This window comes from Paramisgurnus dabryanus, chromosome 6 (assembly GCF_030506205.2).
Source record: "Paramisgurnus dabryanus chromosome 6, PD_genome_1.1, whole genome shotgun sequence".
NCBI lineage: Eukaryota > Metazoa > Chordata > Actinopteri > Cypriniformes > Cobitidae > Paramisgurnus > Paramisgurnus dabryanus.
The window spans coordinates 23,862,705-23,876,927 of NC_133342.1; the positions used below are offsets into that span (position 1 = coordinate 23,862,705).

The 14,223-nt window shown below is 41.7% G+C and overlaps 1 protein-coding gene across 2 annotated transcripts in view; it reads left to right on the forward strand.

Moving 5' to 3' along the window:
- The window catches only part of chd7 (chromodomain helicase DNA binding protein 7), a 47,761-nt gene that overhangs the window by 2,018 nt on the left and 31,520 nt on the right, over positions 1-14,223 (forward strand). For both annotated transcript variants that reach the window (XM_065276210.1, XM_065276211.1), the window contains exon 2: positions 9,889-11,879. In XM_065276210.1, coding sequence (XP_065132282.1) covers positions 10,065-11,879 — 1,815 coding nt within the window. In that variant the 5' untranslated portion in view covers positions 9,889-10,064. The remainder of the gene's footprint in view (positions 1-9,888; positions 11,880-14,223) is intronic.

The window sequence follows — 14,223 nt, forward strand, 5'->3', positions numbered from 1 at the left end:
ATATATATTATAAATAACTTTACCATATGAAAATACTCTTTAACCGTTTAGCTTGATTTGCATTTACATTTATGCATTTAGCAGACGATAATCCACAAAGTTTAAAAAGATTTGGCAGATTCTTTATTTTCGATAGTCACCCAAAGTATATTTTTTTAAGAATATTAACTTTAAACAATCATTAAGTGGATTTTTCTGTTTGAAATACTTTAATCGTTCAGATTATACAGTAATACATAAATAATTTATTATTACATGCTTCATTTATCAAAATAATTATGTAGGCAAATAATTTTAAGGATAGGATGTTAGATGGTCAGATCAGTTTGTTTGTCAGCCATTTTGGCTTGCATCAAGCAAACTTAAACATGACAAAAGATGTGGACTGTCCCATCAATATCTAATTACACTTTAGATTGTAGATTAAATATTTTTGTTGAATCACACAAGGTCGTGACTGATATACTTATAGATGTGAATGAACCAACAATATTTTGTTTTGGAAACTTCACACCTACAAATGTAGTTTGTAAATCTGTATATTTAGTATGCTTGAATGCAAATAGAGTAAATGTACAGTATTTTATCAATTTAAAAAAATAAAATCAAAGAAACAAAAAGGCCCAATAATAAGTTTTATGTGTTTTTCATATGATTTGTGCATCCCCTGTCCATATAGCTTGGATGTTTTTTTTATTATTTTTAATTAGCCAGAAACCGAAAAAACTAATCCAAAGGACTGCGTTGGATGTGGGTCAGTCACCCCCCCCCCCCAAATCATCGGACGGTGCTTTCAAAGCTGGTATTTTAGTTATCTGACAACATGCTTTCAATCTACGCCAGGAACAGCACTTCTGTGTACAGGCCCTTTCCCTCCAGCCCCTCCTCTCTGGCCATGGGTTAGCAGGAGGGCTGCAGTGGCCTGTTGTGCTGCAAAACAAGCAGGCTTTTTTTCCCTTCTTGCTGACCATCCCCCTCTCTCCTGCCACATAGAAGATGGAGGAACCGCTTTAGATGAATAGCTTAGAATGAATGAATCAAATATTCAAATGGGAACCGCTGGCCTGTAGTAGTCGAAGTTGTCACTCGATCAGTTTTGAGATTTGTTTTTATAGTTAAGGTGTGACAGCTTAATGTCCTCTAACTGCTCTAGGACTTTGCTTTTTGTAAAGTTTGCATAAATTCCTATATCACTTTATAAATCCTTATCACTTTCTTTTAACCTTGATATGCAAGTAAATCTAGATCTAGCCTGTAGTCTGGTATAGGCTGAGCTTCTTTCAACAACCAAATTTGTTTGGTTTCCATCCCAACAATTCCATTTCTTTGGTTGTTGTTGCTCAACATGTTTAGTCTGTATTATATCAAACTTTAAGTTTCATAATCACATTTGTTGTTAACACCATGCACATGGTTTTGTATTTGTCCCATTTCCCCATTTTTGTCGCACAGAGACTTTTTACAAAATATACAGAAACATGGCATATATTTGTCATACGTTCTTAAAGCTACACACGTTCTGAATACTTATACACTCATAGGCTGTTTGGTGAAGGATCTAACGGAGTAATTCCCTGCAGCTCATTTGTGTCCCCTGTTTGGCTACAAGCAGTTATCACAGCCTCGGGTTATACAACCTTAAATTCATCAGCCCTAAGGGAATGTCACAATCATTGGGTATCCTGATCGGTGACACTGTGCCTGACGTCTTTCAAATTAATGTGATCGAGACCTTTTCTGTTTTTTATACAGAAGCATCATCTGACATAAATTTTGTAGATGAGCTTTTTTTGAATGTTTTTGTTCTGGGTGGTTGCTTTGTTATGAGAAAAGGCACTGTTTCCATGTGCATGTTTCATAAATCTGTTTACAGGACATATTGTTAACAATCTCCACCTCATTACTATAGTAAAATAGGTGACTCTTCTAACGTCTCTTAATTTTTTCTACGCTACCCTTGCCTGGATATTGCTAACAGGAAGTGCATCTGATAAATACACCTCTTTAGTATGTCTTTTTTGTGGCTCCATGGCTTTGGGATTGTGTAGCATACAGTTAAATGTTTCATGGGGGGCATCATGGGTTCCAGGCCTGTCTGACCCTTCTGCAGGTCCTCAGCCGGTAAGCAGACAAGTGCTGGAGGCAGACTTGGTGACAGCAGGTCTGGAAGTGAAGGTCAAAGTTCTCCCTTCCTCTTTTTCCATATCTGGCTGTCTGTGTTCTGTAATGCACGCAAGCTCTTTTTTTTCCGTTTGACAGAAATTTTCTTGTGTAAGCATTATAGAAATAAACAGCAGGATACTGCTTGATATTTGGAGTGAAATCTGCTAAATAGCTTTGGACTATAGATGTAGATTACAATTATTCATTAGCAGCGATTTTCCACCTCGTATAGGCCAGTTCACTCTACAAAATAAGGGGGGGGAAGTCATCCATTCAATTACATCAGCATTGTGTAAAAAGAACCAGTTTGCGCAAATAGAACAGCTCTACGGCCCTAACCCCCGCTCTCTCCGACTACCCACTCCTCACATCCTGTCACCCTCACGCTGCCTTTGTGCTCGGTTACTTGCCACAGATACACCCCCCTCCAAACCCCCGCCTATGCATATGTGTGCTCACTCACAGAATAGCACAGATATAAATTATGCCCAGCTGCAGTAAGCTTCTAGTGGGGGTTGTTGAATAGGGAAATAAAATTAAAGGAATGTTGCTAGTGAGCATTCGTGTAAGTTGTTGTTTTGAGTGTGACTCCTCCTCTTTTTTTGCCATGATGCATACGTTATGCATGTTAAAGTTCATCCTAAGAGACACCACAGGTGGCCATAGACCTGCCCTCTCTTAACAGGGTTTTAAAGCTCCCTGTGAAATGGGAAAATTGGGGAGGTAGGATTGGTTAATCAGTGACTTTCTTGCAGAGTGCATTAAAGAGACTGTCGGTGTTAATGACTGCAATCACACACACTTGGTGGGCCTTTCCTCTCCCTCTTTTTTATTTCTCTAGTCTCCTTTTTCTACTATCACAGCACATTGCTCTTTTGGCAAAGCAGGTTTGGTTTGGTTTCAGGAGAAATTAATGCGGGTTGATGCTCTGACACAGATGGCTAAAAACCGGCTCAAACTGCTTGAATGTTTATTGCTTGTTTTGTCAAAGGAATGCTTTTTTTAATGAAGGATAACGTCTTGTGCACCTCTATAGACAGAGCTCAAATACCTAAACTTCGGCGTGGTTACAGATACACTGACTTTTTGTGATGTCTTTAATTGAGAGATCTGGTTGATTTTGATTACTTTTTAAGTCAACAATGACCTTTAGTATGAAGTTCTTGTTTGATGTATTTTTAGTATAAGATTGTTAAAACAAAAATGATGGTTTTGGGCAACTCATAAATAACACTCGTATGCACATGTACTCCTGTGTTGGGATCAGCAGTAATCTGTCAGTTTTGAAGTGTCTGTGTGACAGCAGGTAATCATTCAGCATTGTGACAGATTGGCTCTCTCATGTGTTGTGTAACTTAAGTTATAAAACTGATTTTAAGAAAGATACTGAGTTGCGAGACTGTTGCAAGAATTCTTTTTATTCACACCTCCAGACCGCAGAGGACCACGTATAAATCATCAGTTCATGAGATTAAAAGCATATTTATAAGTGATGCACCTAGGGCTGGGTGATACAACGATATTGATATGTACTGTCAATACACCTTTATCGATGCTGATGGGAAAAAAACATTTGATACGACGCCTGTTAATGAATTGCTAAAACTGCATTGGACTACATAACATTGCTTTCCTAGATCTTAAACAGCCTATTATATGCCCTGATAAAGAAGCGTGCCGCAAGTGACATGCAAACAGCCAATAACAAGTGTTGCTGTGGGGTTCGGTTTCGCCATTGCCATGTAACAGGAAAAGCACAAAAACGTGTAAAAATGAGTGCTGTGGCCGAGGAGATTGTCAATAATAAAAGGAAATGTTAGTTCACCAGTGTGGCAGTTTTTTGTACAGCTTTCAAAGTATACTTACTGCGGCTATGCGCAGATTAGGCGACATTTACAGTAGATTTAAAAATGCAGGTGAAGAAAAGTAGCCGATCGACCATTGCAAATAAAGTTTAGAACAAACAACGAGAAACGGGAATATCAAATTATGGTGACGAAAATGCTCCAGACAGAGCATTTATAGAGTTTATTTAACACCAATTTAATCTTTATGTGAAATACACATTTTTTTTGTACTGCTTAAATAAATTTTTTGTCTTAAAGCATGTAAATAAAACATACAGCGCTTCTACTTGTCATTTTTAAAAAAACGTAATAAAATGTTTAATAATTATCGCTATCAAATAATATAACATGTAATATAGATTTTTAATTTTTTTAGCTCTATCGCCCAGCCTTAGATGCACCAACAAGAGAAGGGCCGATACAGATTGTTTATTTGTTAACTGCGTAAACGCAATAAGTTGCATGTTTGTTGCATAATCCAGCATTTAAAAAAAATAATTATCAAAATAGCTTCCCAAAATAAACTGTATTCCCTGTAATATCATGCAAATTATAGTTTGTCAGACGTGTGATTTGAGCCATGTGTGAAAATGTGTGCTTTCTGGGCTTTTTTCAAAATCTCAAATTACCAAAAATTGCTGAAATTTTATCTTACTTTGTTCTTCTCTTATTGTGTTGGTCATTCAAATGTTAAACAGATCCAACACATGATCAGTAAAAATAATTTGTTGCAGAAATAAACAGCTAATATGCCCACTGTATAGTAGTGTATACAAGTGTTTAATATCGGTATCGGCCAATAGTTGTCTGTTTAAATCTATCGCTCCTCCCAAAAAAAAATCATATCGCTGCATGTTTATCCATTTAATATAGTGATGCACCAATGTATCGGCCTCTGATATTTATCGGCTGATTTTTTTATGAATTTGAAACCATCGGCATATCGGCAATAGCACGAGAAAGGCTGATACCGATTATTTATTAATTAACTTAAGAAATCCATTATATGTAAAAAAAAAACCACCTTTGAAGGTTGTCATGCTGTCTTATTATATTTTTTTTTAGCTTAATTTGTGCCTCTCTTATTATGTTGGTCAGTTGAATGTTAATTAGATCCAATCCATGTTCAATAAAAATAATTTGATGCAGAAATAAACTAGCTAATAGACCAACTGTATAGTATTGTATACAAGTGTTTATTATCGGCATCGGACAGAAGTTATCTGTTTAAATCCGTATCAGCCCAAAAAATCCTATCGGTGCATCCCTAATTTAATATTTCACAAAGGCTTTATTCCACAGTGAGATACTACTGATGTCATTATGATCACGCTTTGATACATGTGGACAACTGTGGTCTTACCAGTGTCAGAAATGGACAGAGAAGTCAAAACTGACCAACAGTTCACATGATCCGCTTGGTGCTCCTGAGAATACTGCAGTTTTGCTTTGTCAGCATGAATTCTGGGACGGGGATTTGTACTGAAAACTTGCCCTGAGCGTACCTTTTATACAGGTTAATTTTACAGCAACGTGCTTGGACGGTGAACTATACTTTGTTGCTATGAATCACTGGTAATGTTAAAGCTGGATGTTGTGATCTAGCCAAAGTAGGGCTGCACGATTAATAGGGATGCACCGATACCGATACTTGTATCGGGTATCGACCTCGATACCGATTTCCTAAAGTACTCGTTAAAAGTCCCCCGATACATGGAATCGATACCACGGTCTGAGAAATGTCTATGTTTGAGCGGCGTGTTAAGGGCGATTTATAGTCGTGCGTAGGTCCTACGGCGTAGCAGCGACGGCGTAGGTTCCGCGTCGGTTTTCATTTATACTTGTGCTTCGCCGTCCGGGTCGACGTGCAAACACACGCGAAACCGCTGGTTGGCAGTAATCACGCGTGTAACCACAGTAGCAGCAGAAGTCGTCACAGAAGAAGAAGCTAAGCAAGTTAACCCACAAACGAAGAAGAAATAGCAACTTGTTGTGTATAATTTAAGAAGACCAGCAATGATGGAAGTAAATAAACAGCAACTAATGTTGCAGTTTGAGTTAAATCACTCCTCAACTTGGCTCATCTTTGTTTTCACCGTCTCAAACGGAAATACCTATGACGCAGTTTTTTTACCTGACGGGAGGGGTTCTGGTGGACCAATCACAGCGCTTACGGTCCGCGTAGAGCCGACGCGCTGTTAGAAATTTTGTGAGGTGCGCGTCAGGCTACGCACAGGCTACGGATAGCCTACGCCGTAGGACCTACGCACGACTATAAATCGCCCTTAAGTGGTTAATGCCTCTTGTGTTGTCCAAAGAGACAGAGTTTACAACAAACTGAAAAGCTAGTCCTTTGGTTTTTTTTGTTAAATTATATGACTAAAGCTGTTACCTGTAAATTTAAATCATGTTTTTTATTAAGTACTCTGTATCGGCAAGTACTGAAATGCGAGTACTCGTACTCGTATTCCAAAAAAGTGGTATTGGTGCATCCCTAACGATTAATCGTATTTTTATCATGATAACGATATGTGCGCCCCATGGTTAGTTAAAGACAATCGTCGCGATTAATGTGTAAAGACCAAGTACAAAGCAGACGGTCTAGAATCAAGCAATGTGTTTGCTTGATATGGGAGAAGTCAGAGTATACAGAGTGGACATTTGCAAGCGCGGTCTGTGTAATGGTAGAATTAAGTTGGCATCACGCGATTTACAGTCATTCATCTTGAACGAACATAATGGCAGAGCAACAAAAAGAAAGTACAGAAATACGTACGTTAGTTCCTCGAAAAGGGTCATATACTCCATTGTTTTGATATTTCTGATATTTTTTGTGCAAACTGTGCTTTTGTTTTGTCCAAACCTGAAATATCAAGATTTTAAAAGCTGAAGACACAAGCCGCAACCATAAAAACCTCGATCGTCCACGACATACAAATATATATTAGAGCTTTTTATCATCACAGTTGAAACTGTGGCTTTTTTAGGCTTCTTCATCTTTTTTTATTTTTCAATTTAATTTAAAGAAACATTGAGCCATTGATGATTGTAAAAGAAAGACGTTTAACCTATGGCACGAGTCCGCTACGCACACACATACATTCACAATGCACCTGTTGCAAAGGTGTTAAGCGTCTCCGCCCGCAGCACCGGGGGAAAATATAAATGGAGGACTGGATTAAAACCCAACTTTTTTTGGAATGTGTAGCTCTCATGAAATCCAAAATAAGCCAATATTTGGCATGACATTTCAAAATGTCTCACTTTCTACATTTGATATGTTATCTATATTCTATTGTGAATAAAATATAAGTTTATGAGATTTGTAAATTATTCCATTCCTTTTTACTCACAATTTCTACAGTGTCCCAACTTTTTCTGATTTGTGGTTGTACAAAACAATAAAATATTTTATAATATATAAAATATAGCCTAAAATTATATACATGGCTGTAAAGTGTAATAAAAATACTGAAGTGAATAGAAGTTCTTCACTTAGAGAATGATCATGAATTCTAATCGTGATCAAAAGTTTGAGCAAAACAATCGTGATCATAATTTTTCCTGGAATCGTGCAGCCCTAAGCCAAAGTATGTGTCCGGATATGATGTGCCGTTTAAAAACTGATAATGGTTGTTCCTCAGTCTTACGGTGGTTATGTCTTGTGAATAGATGATCATGCTGAGTCTGCACTCTACCAGATTTGTTTGGAGACATTGTTTTAGTAACTCTTTCAGTAACTCCTTTGTCTAACGAAGAAGTCTCTTTTGAGCTCTTGTGTTTATTGGTCAGAAATGGAAATTCGTTTTGCTAGTTGTGTCAAAATACCCTGTTGTCAGCTTTGTTAGGCCTACATTTGAAAACTATGCCCATTGGGCATTATTTTATAGGTTAAAATATTAAAGACATCTTGTATATGTTTGTTGTGTCTTGTCAAGATAATTAGCCTTTTTAATGACGTTACGTATGTCCCTGGTTGTATTTGCTGCCACCGCTTGTTCTGCCCTCCAGACAGGGGCAAGCCTGGCCACCCACTCACTGTGGTTGCCTTGTAAGTGCGTACGTCATGGTTGCTCTTGCCCTGACTTGTGGGTTTGTACTCCTCCTTAGGGGTGTGGCCCTCCAGAAGGAGGCACTCTGGCATGCCGCCACATCCGTCACACTCCAAAGAGAATTGGGTGAACGGTCAGACTGTCGGCTTACACACCAAATCTGATCATAGGGATTCAAATTTGCGGCTTTTGGCATGGATGTGTAGGATCTCCCTCCCCCGTCCATCGTTGTGGTTGGTGCAGCCAGAGCATCGTTAGTACAAGTGCTGCTTTGGGTAAATAGGGACTGATTTATGGCTGTGGTGTTGAGACTCTTCTTCCTGCTCTTAACTAAAGCTGTGAGGAGATTAAAGTTGTGGTCCTGTCACCCACAGGCAGACATCTCTCCTTCCTCCGATCACTGCTTCCATTGAGGTTAACTGTGGTTGTAATGACCACCCTGTGTCACCTTCAGGATGTTAAAAAGTTAAGGAAGATTTAAGTCCACCACTAAAGTGTTATTGTGCTTTCTTAACAGAGATGTTTCATATTGAGTGAAAGGGTAATGAGTGGAAAGTAGGCCTGTTGGTTTTGGTGAAGTTGTGTAAGTGTGAAATGTTTATTTGCTATGTGTGGTTTGTAGCTGGGTGACTGTATACTGTGATATTGCCTTACAGGAAGTCTTTACACCTATTGCCATGCTATGCAACCACTTATTATAAGTCTAACATTGTAGTCATTCTTTTGTCTCCCTGTGTTATGGCTGGAAAGTGTTGTTTTTCTTTGTCTTTTTTTAATAGTACCAAATTTCATGAAATCTGTATCCAGAAGAAAGTTTGTGGAACAGTATTTTTTGTTATAACGCAGCATGCTGAAGCTTGTTTTTTAGTGTGGCTCTTTGATCCTAAGATTAGGCTGGTCAATGTAGATTTTCACTGGGATAGTTTAAACATCCATGTGGAGGGGCCTAAAGAAAAAGGAAAATTGGGGGTTGGGTGGAAAGACTGAATGAGCAACAGAAAATGAGGAGCCTAGGGTGGAAAGGGAACATTTTATAGTGAGGTGGTTGAAGTTGAGGCAACGCATTCCTCGCCCACCCTTTTTTCTTGCAGTGGAGTCACCCCACACATTCACACACGCACGCATGCACACAGAGATAGTTGTGGTTGACTAGGACATCCAGTCCCTTAGCAGGCTCCCTTTCCCCCTCCCCTGCCTGGGTTATTTCACTTCTACATAATTCCCCTTGCTCATCTGATTACCCTGCACAAGGGGACGAGCAGGTTAAGCTCACAATATTCCCAAGAACATAGACCTTCACTCTGACTCCTTCAAAATACTTCAACAGCTCTGACACACTCACAAATACAGAAAGTTGCACACAGGCAACAGCATGGTTAGTTTTAAGACTTAGCCTTAGCAGGTGGGCTGCCTGATTGTGTTCTTGCATCTGCCTGCCTGGTCTGGCAGCTGCTGTTGTTTAACTACCACTGCTTCTGCTGCTGCCTCACTCTAAAATCCTTTGTTCTTTCTCCACCATCAACGAATTGTAAAGAATGAATGAATTTAGGCTTGGTGCCTGTGTATGTTGGCCCTTTTGTTTGGAAGCAGAAGGAGCAGAGGGTGGGGGCTGGGATCAAAGGTTGGCAAAGAGTCAGTTACAACTGATTTAACTGAAGAAAAAATCCTAAGTCTCACAACCCTCAACTGCTCTTGAATCTCTTAACAGCTGCAACTCACTGGCTGAAAATTTTATAAATCATGGTTAAAGTGAACATAATAGAAGTGGCTTTCTCTCACCTTGAGCTATTTGTGTTAATGCTTCCTCTTTCTCCCTTCCTCTGCAGGTCCTGTAACCTGACTTTGCCTGACACTGCGTTCTCTGAGAGAATTAAGGAAATATGGAGTGACATGCTGCAGATTAGTTAGCGGCTTAGCGGCTTTGAGGACATCCACCTCTGTGTGAGCATACATTCCCTGTCCTGCTTCTGAAGCTTGGCTGCACAGCAGGAGCACCGCAGCCATGGCTGACCCGGGCATGATGAGCCTTTTTGGGGATGATGGGAATCTGTTCTCTGATGAGCTGGAAAGCTTGGGAGAATGTGGCTACCCCCAAGGTCAGGCAAATCCAATGAGTCAACAGATGCCCCATGAGCACCAAGGTTATGGGCAGCTCTCCTCTTCTCTTCACCTCTCCTCACCTGCTGTCCCTGGACAGGCCAAGCTTGGCCACCATTTTGACCACTTCAATCAGTATGAACAGCCCAAGATGCATCCAATAGACCAGCAGGGAGGCCGGATGATGGGAAATGGACCAGTAAATGGCATGTCCTCACCTCACTACCATGGTGCTCCAGCGGGTGCAGGAGGAGCTGGAGCTCATCATGTCTACCCAGGTGCACAAGGAGATGGACGGAGCCAGTCATTCCCAGATGCTGGAAATGCTTGGGGCCCTCAAGCGATACAGGTCCCTGAACAGACTCGACCACCTTTTCAGCAGCAACCTCCACAGCCCTCTTCTCACCAGCATGGCCCTGCTGGAGCACAGGGACATGCTCACCAAATAGGCTCTTTTATTGGGCGTGGTGAATTTGCCATGCAAGGGCACAACCAGACGCAAACACCTCCAAGAATGAACCACTTTCCACAAGGCATCTCTCAGGATGCAAATCATTTTATGGGTCACGTGGGGATGGCGCAAAATCCCAGCATGTCAGGATCTCCCATGCGTCACCCAGCACAGCCTTCTCAGCAGCATCAGCAATCCAATCAGCAGTTTCTTCACAGGCCTGGCCAGGGCTCCGTTCATCCAGAGTCTGTGGCCAACCACAATTCCCAATTCCCACAAAGCCCTTCACGGCAACAGCAGCAACAAGTAATGGGCGGAAGACCCCACCAAAATATGGCATTTAACATGCACAACCAGCCAGTCTCTTCCAACACTGTAAACAGCTCAGGGCAGTACCCTCCCTATCCTCCATACGGCAACCTTAATCAGGGATTAGCCAACACTTCAGGGATGAGTCCCAACTTGAGCCTTACCACCAGCAACAACAGTAACCCTAATGCACCCGTATCCCAAGTGCAACGTTACCCTGCCACAACAGGGCCCCAGCGCTATCCAACACCTGGGACACAACAGGGACCAATTCACCAGCAGCCCATTCATGTGAACCAAATCAATGCCCAGCCTATGCATTCAGCTCAGAACCAGACAACGGGTCAGCAGAAGCTGCAGCAACAGCATTTACCACCTCCATCTCAGGGATCGTATGTTTCCCCACCTTCCATGTCACCAATGAGGAGCCTGGCGACACCTGCAGGTACTCCTCCACCCCAGCAGGGCCGCCCACCCAGTGCCGGTTTGGTAACTGATGTGGGTGGTTACCCTGGTGTGCCACACCAATCTCAAGGTCCAATGGCTCATACCCAGAGAGGAGCTGGCCCAATGAATGCAGCACAGCAGCATCCCCACCAACAGCTGCCATCACATTCACAGCAACATCCACATCCTCCACCCACCCAGATGTATGCTGCTCTGTCACCCAATCACAGGGCCACTGGCGCTCAAGTAAGACCTCCAGCAGGACCTGGCACAAACCACACAGAGCCGCCAGGCCCACAGGACCAGAGGCTGCTCTCCCAACATGCACAACGACAGCAGCTGCAGACACCCCCATTGCCTTTCCAACAGCTGCAGCAGGTGCACACCCCTCCTACAATTCCCCCCTCACAGACACACCTGGCTGCACACCACCAGAGCTCTCCTCCATCTCAGCAGGCATGGGCACCTACTCACCAGTCACCTCCATCCATGCAGAAAGTGCCTCACATGCTGGTGAGTGTAATAGAAGTACATTTACGTGTTTGGCATATGTTTTTATCCAAAGTGACTCGCAGTGCACAACAGTTGAGTATACCTTGTATCATCAATGCAGTGTGTTAACCTTACTTCTGGACAGTTAGCTTTGTGGGTGGCAAAAGGCGTACCTTTAGGTGTTTTTGGCAGACTACAAAGTTGCCTTTGCCCCTATGGGTGAACAAGTGTGTGGGAAATAGATTTTTACAGCTGTTTGTTTCCTCCTCACTGCATATCCCGGCCCTCCCCAAGACACAGGCGCCACAGTGCTAATCTCCTAACCCCACCCCTCCCCCTTCCCACTCTGAAGGGGAAATGCTCCCTTCCTGCTCGCAGTAAGCATCACTCTCCTCCCCCGTCTGCACTTCTTCCGCTCCCTCTTTCTCTCTCTCTCTCTCTCTCGCTTGCTCTCTCTCGCTTGCGCTCTCTCTCTCTCTCTCTCTCTCTCTCTCTCTCTCTCTCTCTCTCTCTCTCTCTCTCTCTCTCTCTCTCTCTCTCTCTCTCTCTCTCTCTCTCTCTCTCTCTCTCTCTCTCTCTGCACCATGTATGTCTGTCTGTCTCTCTCCACCCTATCTGTTTGCTTTGCCTGTCTCGGAGGACTCATGCGTGAGTTAATGGTGTACAGCAGGATGCGTGCCGTGTTGGGAGGGTGGAGGAGAGAGAGCCAGTGGGGATGGGAGGTTAGCAGCTCTCAATAGCTGTGAATGTCACGTGCTTCTGATGCCATTAGCTTGTTTTGCTCTGAAAGCCTCTTTCTCTGGTGACCCTTTCACACACAATGGCTACTGTTATTCTAACATGCATATCCAGCACAAGGCATTTTTTGGTGGTTTGTGTTTCTCTCTCCCTTTCATACCACAATCCGTGTCTCATGTCTGCGACAGCATCTCTTTGATTCTGTCCTGATAGAAGTTTTGAGGTTGACATTTAGGATGTCAGCATTAATTTGTCCACCTCAGTTGTGACCTAGATGAAATGCATGCACTTAAGTGCTGTGTGCCTGTGTTCACTGCATCGCTATCTTGTCACTTTAGGCAACCCGTGATCAAGACAAAGACAAGATGATTTATTAGCTCAAAGACATTTGATGTTAATATTTTTCATTCACATGCATTTTGCCCTTACTCTCAGACCAACGTAGGCATATTATTGATATTAGCTCATCTCATTGTTTATACAGTATTTAGGCATTTATGACCCATAGGCAAAGTACTCTGTTTTCTGCATACAACAAGAGGTTGATAACAGGCTTGACTTGGTTCAAGTTATCATGAAATAAATTAAATTCAACATTTATTTTCTCATGTTGCCAAGAGATTAAGTCTAGTGTGCCATGTGCTAAGGGCCTGCTCTGCACTCCTCAGAGGAAGGGTTGAATGTACCGCACTCATCTCATGCGTTTTGCGAACTATTAAATGACATAGATGTGTCACTTGTGCAATATTGAGAGGTTTGATGCAGACAAAATGAGAGTGTGACCTTTTAAGTAGAGCAGTGCTTCATCTGAGGGAACAGACGCTTCACTGTGGCTCCAGCCACTGTAGTCAGACTGGTACCAAGCACAAGTGTTCACAGCATCACACTTGTCTTTGATAACTAAAATAGAAGTGCAGATGGGAATGCATGAAATGTTTGGGTCATGGCTTAAATCCAGTCACGCTGTGTGTGAAGAGTGGACAGCCATGTTTATAATTCCTTTATTTCCCATTTAGCAGTTGGTACGAGCTGCAAGCCTCCTGAGACTCTGCTGTCAGCGACTGCTAGTCGTCTTAGTGGTCTCTCTCACTCTGGGTCAAGCACAGGCCGCATGGTACTTCCTAAATATAAAAAGTACAACCAGGAGTTATGGCTGTAAGGGTTATGCATAATTTGCGCAAACCAAATGTCGTAAAAGGAAGTTGCAACACAGAATGGTTCAGTTGGAACATATATACATTTTCTAGTCTTTCTGTTTGTCAGTTTATGTACCATTTAAAGGGATAGTTCACCCAAAAATGAATATTCTGTCATGTATGCACACATGTTTAACACAAAATAAGATATTTTGATAGATGATGATGGTAAGCACACAGCTGATTGTAATCATTTACTTCTCTAGTAGGGAAACGCATTAAGCAGTATTGTGATAAATTATTGTAAGCTCATATTTGACAGTACCCATTGAAATCCATTGTATGTTTTTCCTACTGTGAAGTCAATGGTTACAATCAGCTGTGTGGTTACCATCATTCATCAAAATCTTATTTTGTGTTCATCAGAAAAAAGAAATTAATACAAGTTTAGAACAACACGAGGATAAGACAATTATAAGATAATGAACTAT